The sequence below is a fragment of the Ciona intestinalis genome, chromosome 8, assembly GCF_000224145.3.
Source record: "Ciona intestinalis chromosome 8, KH, whole genome shotgun sequence".
Classification (NCBI taxonomy): Eukaryota; Metazoa; Chordata; class Ascidiacea; order Phlebobranchia; family Cionidae; genus Ciona; species Ciona intestinalis.
Window position 1 is genome coordinate 1908988 of NC_020173.2, and position 22664 is coordinate 1931651.

Genomic DNA, 22664 nt, shown 5'->3' on the forward strand with positions numbered 1-22664 from the left:
AATGAGAGAAATCAAATTACCTGTGTTCCGCGTTTCGCGTAAGGTACCGCTTGGTATATAAGTACGTAATTGCCTAAATACGTACATTGTGACGTGAGTGAACAAAGAAATATTTACCCATGCGTAAAAGGTCTTTCAGTGTTTAAACAACTTTGACGCAGACGTGTTTTGAAAACGATACTACATCAAGCGTACCAAAGAATTCATAGCATGACTTTGTCACATACCGGGTTACGCTTTGCTACGTAATGCAAATACATTGGTGTGAATATATATGAGACGATCATGAGCTGACGCGCTTCACGCTTTTTTCGGTTCGCTGAAAACTGCCCGCATGGAACAAGTCTATATTAACTTGACCGAGCGAAGTTGCCGTCTAAGTTTGTTGGCTGAGTTAAAGGCAGTACAAATATCAGACAAATGAGCAGAGAGTCGCATAATAGCGAGGCTGGATAAATAAACGGGTTCCGTGTTTTCTTGGAAAATTGTTACTTGCATTGAGATAAGTGTACTAAGTTGAAGTCTTTAAAAGAAAGGTTCAGTTTAATATAAAATGCTGTATATATGTGAATACATGTCAGGAAGCCTGTATGACGAAATGGATAGTGGTTTGTAGGTGTTATGATTTATTTAAATCGTATACGTTCAGGCTATCACTTGCCAAGTTGTCAGTTTCCGTAAATTACATTATTTTGAAACATGTTGTTTTGGGTTTAGGTGCCGATAATTGTGTAATTTATTGGTTTGTACAGATTGCATTGTAGGTCATGCTGTTTAAATTGGAAGCAATAAGTCTCGTAACATCATAGTGAATATTCAAGGCACTTGCAGAAGTCAACAAACTGGTAAGTGAGTGACTAACTTAAAATCCCGTTGTATTGATGAATCAGTGGGCTTGCATATTATGTAGACGGCTATAAAGAGTCACCGGCTATACTATACGTCAAGCGATATGTATCTTTATCATCTGTACATAGAGTGTGGGAGCACCGGGCCACTGTTTATCAATAACAACAGTTTTGTGCTTATAGAAGTATTATATCTGATGTTTCTAAAAGTTCAAAGAATTGCGTGTTTTTCTGTACATAAAATACGTAAAGTAAAAGTCAGTGGACAACAGGGTTGAGTCAAAAACGTTCAGTTTTCGATGAGGAAATGCAACTGAAAGGTGCTGCTGTAATAAGCAAATGTTCATCTGAGCTTATGTATAAGAATTCGCAATCAAAACAGTAATATAAATTTCAAGGCGTCGCCCCTTTTGCCAGTACCCGTATATATGAAATACTTCAATGTCTGCAGCTGTCATATATCCGATACACTGTAATCATCGGGGGCTTTGTAGCTTGTGTGAAGCCGCGTCACATTTGATTACGTTTTCCCAGATTTTGGCAAACAGAGAACGATACAGTCGCGTGCGCTCGTTTCTTTACTCAGCAAATATCAATAAAGGTTATAACTTGTGATTATCTCTCCTGGGATCGATATAATAATATACAACCAAAATAAAATTAAATGATTCCGACGAGACTGAGAATATTTCATCGCCGTATACTGCCTGCTGAGCTTTAGATTGCTTTATAAAATTTTACAGCTGACTTGTAAAACCTAAGGGGAGCGTCGCATCTGCTGTGGGTGGCTTGTGAAACGAGGCAGAATTTCATGTGTGTGCCTTAGTTTGGTTCGTTTTAAGCAAACATGAGTATCTTTCTGCGCCAGTGGCGACTTAGATTACTTCAAAGTCACTTTCACATTATTTACCGTTGTGTACGCGTGTTACGAGATGTCGAGCGCTGTACTTTATACATAAAACTCGCTTTATTTTATATTTAGGTCAAACGCAGATTAAACGCTCAAAAGACGCTTTAAACGAGTTTCGCCGGAAAACTTTTTAAAGTAAGAAAGATAAAACCTGCGCATCAGTTTTTGAGATAAAAAGCGGAAAGGGAATCTCTTCGAGCAAAATAATTGCACAGTAGAAAATTGCATTGCGAACTCTACCCTATTGTACCACGTATTAGCGCTCTATATCAACTCGTTTGGTGCGCCGTGTTACATTTGAACAGAAAAAGTAAAAGCATTGATCAGGGAAGCGGAAAATAAAGATTTTCTAAAACCCTACGTCAGTTAGGTGCTGGCTAGTATCCTGCTGTATCGGATAAAGTAGAACCATATATTATACAAAATGCCAATAGCGCAAATAGCAGGCATGTTGTACAACTTTCAACACAGTCTGGTACTCTTCAAACAGAAAGGTTTTGTTTAGTTTTTTAGCTTAGTTCCTCGTTCACAGGCACACGGGGTACAACTGTTATCTTGGTACACTAATTACAGAAGGAAAGGCGTATACGTATACTATAGAAAAGCGAGCTTTCGGAACTAGTCTGTGATTAAATACTGTGTAGGTGACTCAGCCTAAGTAAACAAGGTTTGCGAGGATGCAGTACATTGTATGTTAGGTTCATACATGCTTGGTAGCTTTGGTTGGTGGATAAGTCATGGCGTGTTAGCAGTTTATGCAACTATGCAGTTATGTGTTTCACTCTTAATATGGTGTGTCGTTCGGTTCTGGTTTCGATCACAATATCCAAGTGTTTTTTGCATGTTAACGTTTACAACAATATAAACGTGACTGATATATACACTAGCGCTTTAACAAATAGCAATATATGCAAATATATGGAAAGACAATATAGTCGAGCGATGCGTAGGAGTTCACAGCTTCCAAAAGCAGCAGTTACTCAACGTATGTATTGTATAATACTTCCTTTTCTGTCAGTTTGTTTAAGGCTGGCACAAGTGCTACGAATCTAAGACTCTAAATATACAGCTATTGTTTGCTTACAAAATAGCAATTATTACGTCACGGGAACGGAAGACAATCGGGATGAATCGTTTATGACGTCAGAATGTATTGCTTTTCAAACGATGCGTGACAAAAAAATAAATTACTGCGATTTTAAATATTTGTTGGCGTCCAGCTTTTTTGTTGTCGCTATTTTTGTATTTTATGTGGTCGCTGTTTTTGTCGACAAAAACCGCGAAATCGGAAATGTTGGCTGTTTTGTAATCAATGAGGGATACCCGATAGTCCAGAGCGTTTCCTCCTAGCGTAGTTCCCACATTACAAAAGACAGGGTCAAGCATACCTAACAAAACGTATACTGCTGAAAGAACCTGGCACTCTTTAGGGAAGGTGTAGTATAGTTCATGTATCGTTCAGTTCAAAATCAAGTAAAGTAGTTTTAAGAATCCATGCTAAAAATGTGGTGTCAGCTTATTGAGTTCAGTTAATAACTAGTTACATAATGGTTAAAATATTTACGTGTCTTTTCGGAAACCTAGTCTTTACATACAGCAGGACAGCATTTAATAACGAGTGTTCAAACATCTTTCAGGATTTAGTAGCGTGTTTAAATCTGGTCATTAAAACACAATGGCTATATTAAGGTTAGTGAACCCTATTAGTCCAGTATAATATTGTTTGTCATTAATTCACTCAAACAATTAGTTTACCCAGTCGGTTGTAACGCTAAATATAAGTCAAAAATACATCTTCTGAAAAATATGGTATAGTAGGGTGGGGAAGTTGGGACACATTTTCATTCTTCTTTCTCGTCCCATTTGGTAGTAAACATGAAACATTTAAAGTAATAAAAAATTCATTCTGGCGACTCTAAAATAGTGCTGGAAATCGTTTAAAACACGATTAATATATTTTGATATTATGTGCTAAAGGTGTCCCATCTTCTCCACCTTACTATAACAAAATTTCTGATCGTTTTTATCATTGTGGTTATTTACGGTTAACCGTACACAATCTATGCAGAACCAAAACACGATGTCTTTGCCAAAGCATTACTTATTGGCTGAGGAAGACGAATCAACTTTAAGTCTAACCACCCAAAGACACATACGATCACCAAGAAATACATCAAACTCAATTGGGAAAATGGCGTAAGTTTGATGAAGGAAGTTGAGTTCATTCATAGATGTTATTTTAGGCCTAAGGAAACTTTTATATCGTGCAGCAAATCTACAAGTTTCAAATTGTTGTTTTTTCGCTGCTATTTCGGAAATTAGCGCCATAAGTTATCTGTGTTTATTAATTCCGGTTAATTTTTAATTTTTTCTAGGGCGAGCAGCAGTACATTAACGTTGGACCGCAGGATGCAAACAAACGGTAAAGATATGAACAGCGTGTACAGCACATTACCACGACAAAGCAAGCAGCATCAGCCAAGCGCAGCAAATTATGCGAAAATCAAAAGCTTAGCGACCTTTACCAATATTTATCTCAACAACAAAGAACTTGGCATCGCCGAAGAGGAACTTCGTTACTTAAAGTAAGAATGTATAATTAAGTTTTGTGGCGGCTTTCGCTACTAGTATGGCCGCGACAGTGAATGACATTAACCGTTCAAATGTGCCGGAAGAAATGGCAGTTTGATTGAGCTCAGCCCTTTTAATTTGCTCCTTATGTGTTCAGAGCGGTGGAAAGCGGTGATTTGGACGAAGTCCGAGCCATTTTGAACGCCAACGACGTCTTATCTTCTGACAGCGAAGACGACGAAGTTAAGCCAACCGCAAACAATCGACCAGGAGAAAATGACGTGAGGGCACAAAATAATAACCCAACGCCGATCCCATTAATAGTAACAAGCCAAACCAGCGAAGAATCCGCGATCGTAGTCGAAGACGATTCGGCTGCAAACGTAGCGAAAGAACTTGATAAGAAAGATTCGCTTGAAGAGAATTCGACATGTGTTAAGTCGGGAAACTCAGCTGTTACGCCCGATAATGTCGTTCTAGAAATGCACGAGGTCGACGAAAAAAGAAAACCAACCAAACCTTCGTTTAAACATATTGCGCACCCATCAAAATGGCAAGTCAAGCATGGCCAGAAGTCGTCGCCCGTTACCCCTTTACCAGTAGTCATGGTAACGCCGGAGCAATCAAAAACAGATAGACTTAAAAAGCGAGAAACACTAAAGAAATTAGTTGGTCTTCTCCCTTCGAAAAATGAACTCCGGTTTAATAAGAACTGTCGGGACCAGTGGGGAAGATCTGCTCTCTTTATAGCAATGCTTCATCTCAACACGGAGATGATGGAACTGCTTCTTGAATACAAGGTAACACTTCGACAAATCGACTGATATATTCAGTAATCACAATATATACAACATGAAGTAGGGTGGGAAAAGATGGGACACCTTTTCAGTTTATTTTTTCCTCTTATTTGGTACTTTACAAAGATTTACCCTTTTATCACATGATATTTAAACATCAGGAGCTTGTTTATAACAACTAACAACGGTCTATGGAAGCCATGCGGATACGGTTTAATAATTCTTTGATTGTTTTTTGTATACTGATGTGACGAGAAAATCAAAAGAAAAGTTGTCCCATCATCCCCCGAGAAAATCAAAAGAAAAAGTGTCCCATCTTTGAAAAACCATAGCTTTCGTTCAGTCCAACAGTCAGGAATTTTGCATTAAAGATTAACTTTAAATCTGTTATCGTATTATATATAATATATGTTGCAATTATACTTAAACCCCTTGATAATCTATTAATGCAGCTGGTACGACGTTACCAAAACGTTGGTAACTTAACTAATGTATGCGGTTTGTGTTCCTGGGCACTGAACAAAAGGTGTGGTTATCTTTTTTAAATACAATTTCTCATGAGGGTTTGGTTAGTTACTATTTTGGCCTACCGTCGCCGCAAAGGCGTGAGATGAATACGTCTCCTGCGATTTGAAATCGGAAAGTATAACCTTTGCGTCTTGTTGTTTTCTTGGTAAATCTATTCGGAATATAAGCATAAATCGTGGAGACCTATTTGAAACTTACAACTGTTTTTTTTTTTTTGTTTTTTTATTTAGCGTTAGACTAACGTTGCATGCCGGATTAAATAGGAAAACGCAGGAATGTTTAACGCTGGCGTTTAAGGGTATTTGCAGACAACAAATCTTGATGCCATGAGTTTTAAATTAATGCAATTTTTAATAAAACCAAAGTAAACACTGTTTCACCAAGCCTGGCGAGGGCTACATTTTTAATAAGTTTATAATCAATGGACCTTACTGTTTGTATTCACCATTTAAAATCGTCATGGAGTCACTTTGAACTCGTTAATCACCATATTTTTTGACGATTTAAAATTTAATTAAACCAAAAGGTTTAAAATTTAGCTTCTTTTACCAATTTTAAATGGTGAATACAAACAGTAAGGTTCATTGGTTATACACTTCTAAAATATCGTAGCCTACAGTCAACTGTTTAAAACTAGTTTCTCAAACTTCTTTGTTGCAGGTGGAAATTGACGAGTGTCTGTACCACGCTATTGACTTCGGTTACTACGATGTCGTGGAGTTATTCATGAAATATGACAAGAAACGAAATCAGGTTATAACCGGTGACGACTCGTTTTATCCGCCAGGTAAGCGCGTATAAACGAAAACTTGTTATTTAGCTTTTTGTTTACAAAATTACGCCATGCCCCCTCCCCCATCTGTCAGCAGCTCGAAACAGTACATTTATTTTATTAGTCTAAATTTATGTCGTAGTAAGAGTGCAGAGGAGTGTTTGTATAACTTTGCTATATAAATACCAGACCAGTTTACTGTCGGGCAACTTATTTATGCAGTTTTGATTTTTTTCCAACCACCTACATTCGACTTATTGCACTCTCTTATATATAGTTTAAGTAAGTGATGTGTAGCATGTTCTAAATGTGGGACAAAGGCTGCATGCGTGTAGGCAAGGAGGTATAAAACGAATAAATGCATGAATAAAATAGAACGAATAAATGCATGAATAAATAAGAGTACACCGTTTAGAAAACGAATACTCTAACCTAACTACATTATAAAACATATAGTAGAGTGTGGGAAACGGAACACCTTTAGCACATAATATCCAAACATCCTGTGTTTTAAACAATTAACAGCAGTCTATGGGAGTCGTAAGGATACGGATTTGTAATTCTTTGAATGTTTTTGTTTACTACCAAATAGGACAAGAAAATAGAATGAAAAGGTGTCCCATTTTCCCCTAAAAGGTGTCCCATCTTTCCCAGCCTACTATATTTGTTATAAGCACATAGTCTGTTTAAATGATCTGGACAAAATAAACAACCTCAACTGTCGGGAAAATTTTGTATTTCCTTTCCATATCTATATACGAATATTTTTCTTCAATCAATTTTACGCTGATATGATTTCCAGGGCTTACTCCAATACAGTTGGCTGCCCACAAGAACGATTATGTCATGCTGAAGATTTTACACTCCAACGGTTTTAAGTAAGTGGGACATTTTCGATTTTGAAAGTGATTGAAATATTGGCTGGAACAAAACTTGTGGAATGCCACTAACTGAGACACTTAAACATTTTTGTTGGTTTCTTTGAGTATGAATGCACCTACACATAATAAATGTATAATAGGCTGGGGTAAGATGGGATACAGTCATCGTCCGAATCCTATGTTTCCTGATCGTGTTTTCAAAAATTAACAGCGATCTTTTAGAGTCGTAAGGATATCTTACCTCACAAGTCACAGCACTATTATTAACAATAGTCAAACTTTAATTAGACCTTGATTCGAACCATGTATGTTTAGAAACTAAAACATTACTCCACATTAAACGACGGAAATTAGGTTTGCAATTAAAGCGGCCCATGTCTTCTTTATCTGATGTTATAGCTTCCTGATTATAAATTTTATTTGATTCGTTTAGAATCAGCAACGAAACCGCAAAGAAACGAATTTTCTCACGCAAGCCAAACCGGACTTACAACACCTTAGAAAAGCCAATGCTGAAAACGGTTCTTGAACGAGCATGGGACGCTACCAACAACGATATACTGTATTACCGGGCCAGAGCAAGCCCGGCTTACATGGTTATGATGTTTACTGAAAACCCAGACGGTAGGTATAAGCATTTCCTTTGCTGAATACATTCAGTAGCGCTGGTATAAGACTTATAAAGTACTGTGGGGAAAGATGGGACAACTTTAGCACATGATATTCAAATATCACGATCGTGTTTTAAACAATTTACAAAGGTCTATGGGAGTCGTGGGAATAATGGTTTGTAATTTATTGCTTATTCTTTGTTTACTACCAAATGGGAAGTTCTCTAACCCTGACCCTACTATACTATCAGTTAAACCCCCCCCCTATTACGTGAGCCGTGTAAATTTCGACAAAGGGAATTTTATGCATGCGATTGTATTATGAGCTGTAGCAACGTGACGAGAATCACAACCGAAAAAAAAATAATGCTTACACAGCTGGTTTCAGTATGGTAAACACTAAACAGTTACGTTAACTTCCAGATGCACACGAGCACTGGGACATGCTGGAGAATCTCTTCTCGCTGTACAAGAAGTTAAAAAAGAAAGCAACTGACGAACCATCCGCAGCAACGTTGTACAGGCAGCTTGCGTCACAGGTAAACAAGCTATGACTATCCCCAATGGTGTATTTTAGATATAGAATGAATGTCCGCTTCCGAATGCGTGACCAAGTGCAACGAGACGTCACAGGACACTCTCTGTTAGTCAGTTGCTCTATCACATATTTATAAAATGTTCGATATAAAAATTTGAAACTACGACATGTGCATGCTCTCAAAACTCCACAAATAATTTGAAACTACGACATGTGCATGTCTCAAAACTCCACAAATATACATACCAACGAAACCAATGTGCCTACTAAAGTTTAAACTGCGCGATATGTGTTTCGGCCAGTATAACTTCATTACCAGTATTAGTTTCATGCATTGTTGTATTTTTTTGACATCGTTTTGAGCTGCGTTTTAACCAGTATAATTTCAAGTGTTGTTGTATTTCGATTTGTTGTTGGACATCGTTTTGTGCTGTGTAACGTCAAGCATTTGGTTTTAGGTTGAAGACTTCGCATGCGACCTGTTGAGTGAAGTCCGTTCGCCCACCGATCTCACCGACCTACTCCGTTTCGATCCACCAGGCCACGACCAACTGGTAAAACAAACATCTTTGTATTGCTTATATTTGACGTTGAATTCGCGGTTTAATCTGTCATATGACCTATCGTTATGGTATGTGAAAATTTGAGACTCTTTATTCGACTTCCATAAAACGATATGGAATGTTATTCTACTCTCAATGTTGTTTTAAATATTGTAAAATTCTTGTCTATAAAAGGTGCATTGAACTTAATGGGTGGTAGTCATTATTACACACGTTATGCAAGGGTGGTATGTAATATTCGTAACATGACGGTGTAATGATTCCGTTTTAATTCGCTTTCTCTGATTCATACCAATGTACAATATTGAGTCGTCATTTCCAGAACGTAATTTATTGTGTAAAGTACTACAGGCTAAGATGGAATATTGTTAGCACCCAACTTCCATGTTTTCTAATTTTGTTTCAAACAATAAACATAGTATTTTTGGAGTCGCGGGATTACTTTTTATATAGTTCTGAAAATATTCTTTGTTTACCACCAAATGGGACAAAAAGTAGAATAAAAACATGTCGCATCTTACCCCCCCCCTACTATATATAAGTGTTTAACACTTATATATTTACAAATACACGTAAACAATAATAAGTGACCGTAATATTGTTTGCAGTCGATCCATCGTCATTACCTCAACCCAGTAGAACGAGCATGTGAAGTGAGAATGAAAAGTTTTGTCGCACACGAAAATTGCCAACTCGCGCTCTCCACCTTGCGGCAGGGAACATTATTCGAATGTGACAATGGGTGGCGCCCATTCATCGTGCGAACAATTCTGGCGTTTCTGTTCCCGATTATCAGCCTTGCTTTTATCATTGCCCCGAATTCCAAGTAAGTTAGTTTAAATTTCGTATAGTGTAAGGAAGATGGAAAACTCTTAGCACCAAATCCTATATTTTTTAATTGTGTTCAACAATTCACAAAACTTTTTATAGCCGTGAGGCCGTAGTCATTTAATTCTGTAAAAAATCTTTGTTTACTACCAAATAAAACGATAAAAAAAAGAAAATCATGTCCCGTTTTACCCCACTTACTGTAACTAATCTTTTTGCTGTTTATTGACAATCTTTACTTCAATGTTTTAGGCCTGGTCGTCTTCTTCGAAACCCGATGGTTAATTTAAGCTGCCACATCGCATCCGAAATTTCTTTCTTGTTGCTCATGATCATTCGACTTATTCTGCTCACCAACGCAAAGTGCGATTGCCTTGGACAGAAACCAGGCGCAGTCGATTACATTGTATTTGTATGGGTGATTGCGAAAGGCTATAGATATGTAAGTTTAAACAAGCGTAATTTTTCTTATTTTTGACTGCTTGAACGACCTAAATATTTATGATACCCATACTAAAAACAACATTTTCTAACCAGTACGCAGCAATGAATTAGCAATTGCATATTAAGGTAGGGGAAAAGGGGAAATGTATAACACATAATATCCAAATACCCTTACCAAGTTTTAAACAATTAACGGTCTATGGGAGTCGGAAGAATTTATATATTTCTTTGAATGTTCCTTGTTTACCATCAAATAGGACGAGAAATAGAATAAAAAGGTGTCCCATTTTCCACACCCTACTATACATTAGAATATTAGATTATCTAAACATTAAAACATGTAATTGTCAAAACTATAGTAAGAACGTTGTGACTACCATAACACTGAAATAACTTAAACGGCACTACCAGAACTTAAACAAAGCGGGGCGAAACGATGTAGAAGTCCAAGGAAAGTAGAGATTGCAATTAACTTGTAAGGTTGACCTGTGTCGGCATCCCAATGATTCAAACATACTATGCAAGTTTGAAATACCGCTATTATGTTCAAGCTTCGGATATTTTGAAGCTATTACAGTGAACACTATTCTTGCCGTGTTTACAACTCGTACTTAGCAGCTAATTATTTTTTTAAATATTTTTAGTTCAACCGACTTCGAGTTTCACCGACCATACAGTTCATGACCAATGTTTGGAACATGAATGACAGCGGGATGATATTTCTATCTTTAGTTATCGCTGTTATGACGATAGTGGACACACAAGTCACAAAAGGTCTTATGAGGAGTAGGAACTTGAACGTAACGTGTTCTGCAAATCTCAAATCTTACCTACCAGCTGTAAGTTTAAATTCATTTTTTCAGTTATTAACAACATTCTATGGGAGTCGTGAGGATACGGTTTTATAATTCCTCGATTTTTTTTGTTTACTACCAAATGGGACGAGAAAATAGAATGAAAAGGCGTCCCATCTTCCCCTATACCCTACTATATATTACCAAATGATCAAGCATATTACAATACCAAAGTAACACCATATAAAACAGGCAATTATAAAGTTTATATCTTTAACAGCCTGACGGTTTTGATCTGTGCAATAGAGAGACATGGGAGTTAGAATTTGCTTGGCCTGTTTATATATCAGAGGTCTGCTATGCTCTCATCTATATACTGATATTTGTACGAGCCATGGAACTGCTATATATTGACCGGACTCTGGGTAAGTTATAGGACTTTGGCGACCAATAACTACTGCTTACGTATCAGCATTGTTGTTTGAAAGTTAATTTTGCGTTTTTATATCGAAGAGCTTACAGAGATAGTACGGACCTGAGATTTAGGCAAGAATTGACCGAGTTACTCTATAGGTTTTCCTATACCTACTTCAGTAGTTAAGTTGTGCCATGGGATACTTATATTTCAAACTGTTATCGTTTTATACCCCCACAATTTTAATTCGACAAAATAAAATATTCCAGGATGGTAGTAAACAAAGCACATCCCAAGAATTATAAAACCGTATTCTCACGACTCCTATATACCGTTGTTAATTGTTTGAAACACGATCAGGAAAACACGATATTTGGAATTTATATGCAGTCCCGTCTCCCCCAACAGTTCTATATGTTGCAATAAATAACGTTATATTCTGCACGTGAAAAGTTCTCAACAAATCAATGCATTATTCCAGGCCCCCTTCAACTGTCCCTCGATAAAATGATGGTTGACATTTTTCGATTTCTCGTTCTTTTCGCTGTTACTTTCATGGCATTTGCGTTCGGAATGACTCAGCTATATTGGGCGTACGGCACGGTAAGTCAGCACAAATATACCTTACACGTTTATATACCATATATTATGTTCACATTTATATTACATTATACCATATAAATAGTAAACTAAAAGAACGTAAAATGTATTTGGTGTAGCAGTTACGACTTTTAAGGAGCACGGTTTTGGCGATTTTATAACTCTGCGTGTCATAACGACTTTCGTTGCATAGCGTTAAAAGCCGAATACTCCCTATATATTGCTACTAGGGTATAGGGGAAGATGGGACACCTTTTCACTCTATTTTTTCGTTCTATTTGGTAGTTAAGAAAGAACATTCAAGTAATTATAAAACCGTATTCCAACGGCTTCCATATACCGAAGTTAATTATTTGTTTAAAATACGATCTGGATATTTTGTGCTTAAACTGTCCCATCTTACCCCACAATACTATATATACTACTCTGATCTTTGCTACTGTAACAAGTAATCGAAGAGACAAAATAAAGTAATGTCATGTTTTGGTTATGCCTGCGCGTGCTCATTAAATTACAACTTAGCTTCGCTTTTAGCCCCGTCTTTTCCGAATGAACGTTACTGAAAGAGAAGTTTGCGGCGATACATTTGACAGCTCGTCCTTCACTTGCTATCCTGTCTATTCCTCTATCATTGATTCAATCCTGGAGCAGTATTGGACCCTATATGGTTATGGCTACGGTGCCGAACCAACTGCTGCAGTCAAAGTTCCGGGACAGGTCAGTTCATATAATCTAGGAAACGATAACTTACTTACTTGCCTTTCTATACCGTTTTATATTTTGCTTTTTATGACAATTTGGCGATGTAAAATCTAAAAGCTATTTTGATAATTTTATTTTGCATTAATATTGCGAATCTGTTACCACCTTTTCACATGCGCGAATGTATATTCTGTTTATAACTGTTACGCTTTATACAGAGAAAGTTGGGGGGGAGACGGGACACCATTTAACTGTATTTCTTCGACCCATTTAGTAGTAAACAAAGAAAATTTAAAGAATTATAAAACTATATATCTTGACGACTCCCATATATAGACCGTTGTTAATTGTTTAAAACACGATCAGGACATTTGGATATTATGTGCTAAAGGTGTCCCATCTTCCCCCTCCCTACTTTATAGCACCTGGAGTTACATATGCACCGCTAAATATAGATTTCCTTCAAATTTTCATAAAAAATTAGCAAAAAAATCCTAAAAAAAATTATACCCTTTTTATAGGTGTTACAATTATAATATATAGCTCCTGCTCTCACATATGTACCGCCAAAAAATAGATTTCCTTCCAGTTTTTATAAAAAAATTGCCATAGATTTAACTTTAATATTCCACAGTCGACCATAACTCTACCATCTGGCCTCATTCTCTCAATGGTGTTTCACATGTGGGCTGTAGTGGTCATGCTCAACATGCTGATCGCTATGATGTCGCATTCCTTCGATCGCGTTCGTGACAATGCTGAGATTGAATGGAAGTATCATAGATCTGGGATGTGGATGCGTTATGTGAAAGTTAATGTTTGCCCCAGACCTTGTCCAATGAATCTTCTACCCACTGTACAAAGCATAGTAGCATGCTGTGCTTATTTCAAGGTAGGAACAAGCTCAATCATAGATTATTAAACTACGATACTATTCTCAAAAGTTTGGGTTTAAAAAGTATGGTCACGCTAAAACGTTCGAAATAAAAATCGTATAATACATATAGTAGGGTGGGGGAAGATGGGACACCTTTTCATTCTACTTTCTAGTCCCATTTGATAGTACAAAAAGTCCTCACGACTCCTGTAGACCCTATAGACCGTTGTCAATTGTTTAAAACACAATCAGTATGTTTGGATATAATGTGCTAAAGGTGTCCCCTCTTTCCCCCACCCTGCTATATGAACCGTCATGTTGTATTGAAACTGATGAACCCTGAACAGTGTTATAGCCTCAGCTGCTATTTGACTGTTTAAAAAAGTACTGGAATATCTCTGCTTGGTAAAGTGACAATGTTGTCGTTGCAGGCAAAGTGTCTGTGTCGTTGTGGAAGGTATGACCCAGATTCTGAAACACCAGAGCGACGAAATGCAAGGAAACAAGTTTCTTCCGATAGCGTGAAAGAAAACAAAAGATACAGACAAGCCATAAGCCGAATATCAACTAGGTAAATAGTGTATTTTTTTAACATATCCGAATTGAATTAAGTTATGTTTGGCGCAGTAGTACAATAGTTAGCGCGACACTTGCTCCAACCCAAATGGTCACTTGTTTAAATTGTCAGTCGTATATGAAAAAGAAAAATTATTCACAAAGTTACAAATATGTGTCTTGGTAGCGTTATCAACCACGAGGTATATGAAACGAACATCCAAGCTGTAACTAGTTTCATAGACCCGGCATACGAGATAAATAAGTTACATTCATTCATTCAGCCATTTGTAAATATTGCTTCACTATTACAGATACCTTCGCCGCTATCTCCTACCCGACTTTAAGCATGATGTAGGTGACCCAAACCGATCTGCAAAGAAAGCTTACGGGCACCGAGGAAGTATTATTAGCTCGGATACAAGTAGCAGCTAAACAGTTCAAATTCAAGTTCAAAAAGCCCCAAACGCAATTGCCATTCATATTTTCTTATAGCATTTATATTAGGCCTTCAATTGCTCTTTCTATAATTGTTTTCTTTTATAGGCAAAGTTTGTAAATTTCTTTGTGTAACTCTGTTCAAGTCGTTTTAAAAGACACGAGGTTGCTTCCACCATGCACACAGTTAAATTATGTACAACCACCACTGCGTTATCTATGTTCGTTCTCACTGTTCTGTCACTTACTGTACCTTGCCTTAACCTTCTCAAGTTACTGCACTTTCCTGTTGGATCTTATTCTTCAGAGTCTCGTTCGTTCAAAAACATTTTACCCCAAATTAAGCACTGTAGGTGCCTTGAATGTTTAAAATCGTCTCTTGGTACTTGCATGTTATCGGTTGGGGTAAGATGGTCCGTATTTTCATTCTCTTTTATCGTCCCATTTGGTAGTAAACAAGGGATTTTTACAAAATTGTATAACCGTATCAATACGACTCTAAATAAGCATTGTTTTTGTTAAAACCACATATGGGACATAATGTGCTAACGGTATCCATCTTACCCTCAACCTAGTATAAATATAAAAAATGAAGCCATTTTTTCTAAAACCCATCAAATTCATTTTGTTACATTGTGTTAGAAATCGTTGTTCATAACACCGATTATAAAAATTACGTCCAAGTATATAAAACTTATGTTTGTATTTATGTGTTTTTTTTATGAAATTATTTCAAATTACTGATATAATTTATATGTGATGAGTTGTGTATTACTTTGGTGACTTATTTTTGCTCCCGTGGAATTGATTTCATTAAAATTCTTTACTATACAAATCGTGGTATAAATAGGCCTATATAGGCTACTGTGTCATGTCTAAAAACACAATGTGTCGACAAAAATCACCGAGCCAAAATGTTTGAGTAAATAAAACTCACAGACACAAGGTAGGCCGACAGCAGTGGCCCAAACCAAAATATGAATGTAACTTACTTTATCCTCGCGTGGCCGGAAAACGACAGTCGTTATAACACGGGTGTGCACCTCGCGCCAGTTTACGAGTTACCAAGTATGTTACTTTGTGGGTGATTATTTTTTTCGGATTTTTTTCTCATTTTTATGTATGGCTTATAATTTGGACAACCCATTAGTGACTACTGGGTTGGAGCAATTGTCGTTAAGTGTCTTGCTCAAGGACACATACGCCCACAGGCCACAATGGTAGCAGCGACGAGCCTTGAACCCATTACCTCTGGGGTAGAGGCAGGCGCGCTAACCACTACGCCACGGCGCCGGACATATCCGAGACAAACTGCACAAGACGAAAATGGGTGGGAACCGGTTTATTCATATGGTATAGGGTGGGGGAAGATGGGAAACCATTTTATTTTTTTAACCCATTTGATAGTAAATAAAAAACATATAAAGGATTATAAACGGCATCCTCACGACTCCCATAGGCCTTTTTCAACTGTTTAAAATACGATCAGGACATTTAGATAGTATGTGCTAAAGGTGTCCTGTCTCCCTCACCATACAATATAACTTTTAACACTGATAGTTGAATAGGTTTTAAAATTACTTACAGTAATCAACACATCAGTTGCCATTGATGCGCTTATGAATCAACATCTACACAGTTAGAACACGAGTGCTAAGACACGCCCTATAACGGTTCCTTGCACGCCGAATATAAAACGAAACTTTCTTTCCCTTAAGCAGCTTCATGCACGCTCTACTCCGCCTGCTAATGACGTCATCCTACGTCACGTCATAGTATTTGAGGCTCATGGGAATCCTCAGTAATTAGAGTAAGTCTGGCCATTTATGAGGGGACACACCGCGCTCTATATATGCCGTGACAGCCCAAGGAAGGTCGTTATACTTCCAATGTCGCATCATCATATTTTAAAATTACCGACGAAACTATTTTAATGTAGTAGTTACTATAAACTTTTTGTGACCGAACATACACTAAATCATAGCAGTAATATAATATATATGAAATGTCACATTAATACAAAAAAATAGTGTAAGTAAAATAAGTCTTTGTACCGGCATCACAAAAGCCGTATAAGAACGACGTTACCACTTTATACCGTACAACATAAAAGGCAACATACAGCATGACCCCATAGTATAAGTTGGAATGATCGTTTCTATATTTGGTTCGGCTATCTGGAGTGTCCGCATGCATCAGAAGGCTATACTTCAATGTAACATAAAGGGTTTGCCATCTGGGTATCTTCTAATGGACAGCAGCAGATGTACAAATATGGTCAATGGGTGTTTCTTGAAAACTGTTTTAAATGGTGGACCATTTCAATCATTAATACATATAGCCAAAAAATGTGTAGGTTATGTTACTTTTGTGGCATCTTATTCGATAGAATGCGTTTAAGATCAATGTAATAACAGCACGAGCATCACTGCGGCAATATATTTACAGAAACTCATAACTTTTAAGAACAACACAATTGTAATTGTAACGGAATTATAACTACCTAAATTTTATTGGAAACCATATGTAAACGCTCGTAAACCTGAACTTAATTTTTAGTTTATTTGCTTAGTTTTAGTTTATTTCTTCAAACATAATTTCCAAATGTACAATCACGCAACTGCAGAAGATGTGCTCGAATATGGGGAAATCAAATAGTCGGTGAAGAGAATGCCATTCCCAGGCTGCTAGATGAGTATACGCATACCCGGTTCGAGATAAGACGATATATAAGACGTGGACTCCAAATATGGTGTGGTTGCATGGGTTAGTCGCAGCAACTGCAAGCGAGGGGATCCCAGTGGAAAATGTCAAATCGACAGCCGTTCACACTGAGTATAAATGTGAGGACAGCCCTTAGCTTCGACCCCAGTCAGCAACGACATTGCAAGTGATACCTTCTCAACCAAGCAACAGGTTAGTAGTGAATATAAGCATATGCTATTTTATTATGATGTCTTTGGCTTGTGAGTATAGTGGTTTTGCAAATGATAAACAATGATGGAAGAACTATGATACCACCATAGCTTAGTTTAACTGTTTAACAAAATATATACCTCTCGTATATACTTTTCTTTTACTCTATGCGTATTGATTTTTCTAACTGAGTTTAACTTATATATGACTTAATTGGTGTTAGTAGCTGCTTTGATTTTAATTTGTAATAAAGGTGTATTTCCCAAATAAATATAAACTCTTAAAGAAATCGGTAAATTTATAATACAGAAGTAGTTTGTCGTGTATAAAGACTAAATCAAAATCTTGTACTTTTATAACGAACATATTTTTTTTACTACGAGCTAATATTCTCACTGGTAAAAAGTATTTAAAAATTTGTATTAAAAATCATTGATTTCTATAAAGAATAACGCATATTTTGCCACTGAAAAGTTTAAACATAATATTAGGTTTAAAACCCGGATGACTTTGCAAAATTGGTTAGATATTTTTCCAAAGTACTGGAGCGTATTCTTATCAAGTTAGTTTTGGCGCCGCATTTACAGAACCATATTTGTACCGCCGACCGGTACCGGCAGCTGCAATTAACCGGCTGACGTAACACCGCTTATCATTGACAAGTTACAGACCCCTGGGGACCTGCGCGCCCATAACCGGCGTATTACTGAATGGTGGTCAACAACCACAGCTATACATAACCGTACGAGAATAAAAGGTTGCAGTTAATATATAGTTAGGTTTGCTAAGAAAGATATAGAAGTTTTGGGGTTTTTAAATTAAATATATATACATTTAAATAACAGCGGTAGGCATATCTCTCATTACATTCAGTCTTCCAACGCAACATTCGTGCAGTAGTATAATAAAGCTGGTGGGGTTTGGTTTCGCGTTATTACAAAATGCAAGAAAAGCAGCAACTAGGGGATAAAATAATTGTTTCCAATAGTTTTTATACCAAAATGTATCGTTGCAGATAAAAACAAAAGAAAATGTCTGAAGAAGAAGAAGAACAAACCGCGCTCGTATGCGACAACGGCTCCGGACTTGTAAAAGCCGGTTTCGCTGGAGATGACGCACCACGTGCCGTCTTCCCATCCATCGTCGGTCGCCCTAGACATCAGGTAATTATAAGTAACATAAAATCTTGTTCAAGATAATTTTGTATGGCTTACTAAAGAGTTTCTAATTCACAGGGTGTCATGGTCGGTATGGGACAAAAAGACAGCTATGTCGGTGACGAAGCCCAAAGCAAGAGAGGTATCCTGACTCTCAAATACCCGATCGAGCACGGTATCATCACCAACTGGGACGACATGGAGAAGATCTGGCATCACACCTTCTACAACGAGCTCCGTGTTGCTCCAGAAGAGCACCCCGTCTTGCTGACTGAAGCCCCACTTAACCCCAAGGCCAACCGTGAAAAGATGACCCAGATCATGTTCGAGACATTCAATGTCCCAGCCATGTACGTCGCCATCCAGGCTGTGCTTTCCCTGTACGCCTCTGGCCGTACCACCGGTAAGTGTGCTCCATATACTGAACAAAATTTCTTTTAAATTAAAAAACCAAATAACTGTTGAATGATATCCGATAAAATATATTAAAAACTAATTTTCTTTCTATAAGGTATCGTTCTCGACTCTGGTGACGGTGTCTCTCACAATGTCCCAATCTACGAGGGTTACGCACTCCCTCACGCCATCATGCGATTGGATTTGGCTGGCCGTGACCTTACCGACTACCTGATGAAGATCCTTACTGAGAGAGGCTACTCTTTCGTCACTACCGGTAATTTCAACCCCCCAAAAAATGCTTTTCAACACTTGTAGATTTTAAACGTTATTTTATGTGAATACAGCTGAGCGTGAAATCGTGCGTGACATCAAGGAGAAGCTTTGCTACGTTGCCCTCGACTTCGAACAAGAGATGGCCACCGCAGCATCCAGCAGTGGACTCGAAAAGAGCTACGAACTTCCTGACGGTCAAGTCATCACCATCGGAAACGAGCGATTCAGATGCCCAGAGACTATGTTCCAACCATCCTTCATTGGTGAGAATTACAGTCATGACTTGTGTTGTGAAAACTTAACGCTGCTGTATTAACCAGGTATGGAATCCTCCGGTGTCCATGAGACCACCTACAACTCCATCATGAAGTGCGACATTGACATCCGTAAAGATCTTTACGCCAACAACGTTCTCTCCGGAGGTACAACCATGTACCCTGGTATCGCTGACAGAATGCAGAAGGAGATCACTGCTCTTGCTCCCAGCACCATGAAGATCAAGATCATTGCTCCACCAGAGAGGAAATACTCCGTATGGATCGGAGGATCCATTCTTGCTTCACTCTCCACCTTCCAACAGATGTGGATCACCAAGCAAGAATACGACGAGGCTGGCCCATCCATTGTCCACAGAAAATGCTTCTAATTCTTCTCGCATAAGAACTTGTATAGTGTCAATAAAGATTTACGGTTCGCGTTAGTCAACTTGTGGTTTCCCGAGAGCACGTAGCTAACAAATACACTACAGTCCTCCTTAATTGTCGTATTCAAATGTTATCGTGTAAAATAAAGTCATGCAATGTATAGCAGTATATAGCTTTCTGCCGCTGTCTTGAAATACGGCAAAAATAACGTTTTTGGACCGATTTGTAATATTAAGCATGGAAGTCCTACAAAGCTTTACTTGTCTGAACTGCCGAGTGATTTTTATAACACGCGTGCCGATGCCAAATGTTCGTAGGCTATAACACAAACTATTCTGAAGCATTGAAAACAGCTGAATGAGATTGGTATTTTATTTTGAAAGACTGCGTAACACAAAATTCAAACAAAATCCTTTCGTACAACTCAGCACTTTATCACATCCGGCAAAAAAAAGTAAAAAACACTAAGCGCAAAAAAAGTTTGACGTTGCTTATTCTACGCCTGAACAACACACACTCTATTAAGACACTGGAAAGTGATTTGTGCGTTGTGTTTTGATTCACTTGCTCAACTGTGACGATTGAATGTCAGTTGTAATGTCACTGGAGTGGTTTTTTTTCCACGTGGATACACATAATGAAAACAGCCATTTTTCGATTAAGAAATGTTTAACCCGAAGGACATCGTACACCTGTCAGCTGCATGACATTTGATGTATATACAAAACACAAAGAGGTTTTTAACAAGGAATTTCACTTTTGAACCAAACGAAAGTTCTTCGGAACCGTTTAATGGAATAAGTTTAAAACATGAATTTACAGTTTAAGTGCCTTGAGGGAAACCACCGATTCACTTATCAGTAAAGCGGGATAGGTTTTGACAGCAATGGTAAAGCATACAGGAGCTAAGCAATACATGTTGTAATAAAGTGAGTTGTTTTATTCAGTTAGGACTTTGAAACGCAGGGAGAATAGATGACTTTGGTCTTGAGAGTTCAGAGTGTTTTTTGCTGTGTGTTTGTGTAGTACCTCTTTATTCAACAAGGTCATTACGCATAAGTGGTATACAGTTCTTGGAATATTTGTTGATTTGAACGTGTTAAACCAACTAAATATCGTTAGTTCGAGGAATAGATAAGCGTGGGCAGCGTTCGGGACAAAATAAGGAACTTTTTATTAGACGGTGTTCAGATTAAAAAATGCAACAATAAGTGTTTCTTTTTGATGCCGCAATCTTTTATAATACACGTATATACAAACAAACATATTACTTCGCAAATAATACACTTTGGGTTTTTATTCAATCAAAACAGCCCAGCAACTATGCTTATATCATTTTGTTGCATGCAATTTTAATGCTGGTAACTTAACTCATAGAGTCCTGACGTTTACAGTAACAAACTTGTCGGTAAACCGTGTCCGGTATTTTGTTGTGGTTTTATACACAGGATTATGTCTGCTTGACAACCATAAGCCAATTACTTTTCCACAGATTGGCATCTTAACGCGAAACTATATCAACCAGATTGTGTGAGATTAGGGCATGACTTGCTGCGCAGAGGCACGCGAGTTTGATACAGCGCAGCTGCGCGTGTGTGCGGCAAAGACAGTTTCAACACATGAGAAGCACACCAAGCTGTGTGGTATATACGGCCAGTTAGACCACACATACCGTTCTTGTTTAGGTACTGTTTAAAAATAAAGCCTTGAAGCGGTATAACGCTGTGAAATATAAGTCATGGTGCTTACGAACAAAAGGAAAATAAAACGGCATTATTACATATTTAAAGTGTGACGTCAAAAAAACTCACTCAAATAAAAATTCCTGTATGTTTTTTTTCATTCAAAAGTTCCGTTTTCTTTATTTGCTAAAGGTTATTTAAATGTTTTGATAAGGGTATTTAAATGTATTCATAATATCATAGCGCCGGGTATTGAGCAATCTATCAGCATACATACTTTAGCACACGTTCAAAATCCTCAGCTTGACAATAAGTTAAATTTAATAGCGATTCATCAAACAGACAAAAAGCGCGCGACATTTACAGTGTGGCCTTTTCAGTCTTCGCGTAATCGAACAAACTCTGGCCCTTTTCTCGTAACTATATGTCGGAAATGGACTTGTACATTAGCAGACAAGAATTCCGGGCAAGGATCAAAATATTTGCGCTTACGTAGATGGATAGGCGTCGTATGAGAATCGGGAATACGCAAACGCATTTTTTCCAATTATGCCGGACTGTTCACTGTGTTAGTAGATACGGATGCCGGGTGAATCATAGCGAGGATAAACAAACATCCTTTTAAAGGCGGAATTTCCAATAAATTTCACGCTCGCGTAAATGTTTAGATATAAAATATGCAACTGAACTAATAACCCCAGCTCCTAAAACAGATAATGCAAAATAGAGTTTAAAAACAGGACAGACAAAATTGTTTTGCACTCACTCGTGCTTTATTGAATAAATCCTAGCGATAATTTTGTTACAGCTCTGTGCGATTGAAAAAACTGCAGCACTTCTAAGTCCGGTTTCCAGTAGTAGGTACAGCGGGAAATTACAACCACGAACAGATTTCGTGCGTGTTAAGCTTATCAATTATTC

General features: G+C 37.6%; 2 protein-coding genes across 4 annotated transcripts; both read left to right on the top strand.

The window, feature by feature from the left end:
• The first annotated feature begins 715 nt into the window (after positions 1-715).
• Positions 716-15507, top strand: LOC100181751 (short transient receptor potential channel 5). Of its 3 annotated transcripts, none has more exons than XM_009860967.3 (18): positions 716-845; positions 3827-3954; positions 4134-4343; positions 4487-5129; positions 6315-6441; positions 7229-7304; positions 7741-7931; positions 8342-8457; positions 8915-9010; positions 9628-9845; positions 10100-10289; positions 10936-11130; positions 11366-11510; positions 11982-12103; positions 12635-12817; positions 13437-13694; positions 14111-14250; positions 14549-15507. In XM_009860967.3, exons 2-18 carry the CDS (start codon positions 3839-3841, stop codon positions 14667-14669), a joined length of 3147 nt encoding a protein of 1048 aa, XP_009859269.1. In that variant the 5' UTR covers positions 716-845; positions 3827-3838; the 3' UTR covers positions 14670-15507. The 3 variants fall into 3 exon arrangements, with proteins under 3 accessions (XP_009859269.1, XP_026691185.1, XP_018668520.1); XM_026835384.1 differs by lacking the exon at positions 716-845 and adding an exon at positions 922-1168; XM_018812975.2 differs by lacking the exon at positions 716-845 and adding an exon at positions 2998-3447.
• Positions 15508-17457: 1950 nt separating this feature from the next.
• Positions 17458-20219, top strand: LOC100184134 (actin, muscle-type). The gene is made up of 6 exons (XM_002127468.4): positions 17458-17588; positions 18604-18751; positions 18824-19148; positions 19257-19418; positions 19489-19680; positions 19738-20219. Exons 2-6 carry the CDS (start codon positions 18620-18622, stop codon positions 20061-20063), a joined length of 1137 nt encoding a protein of 378 aa, XP_002127504.1. The 5' UTR covers positions 17458-17588; positions 18604-18619; the 3' UTR covers positions 20064-20219.
• The last annotated feature ends 2445 nt before the right edge of the window (positions 20220-22664 follow it).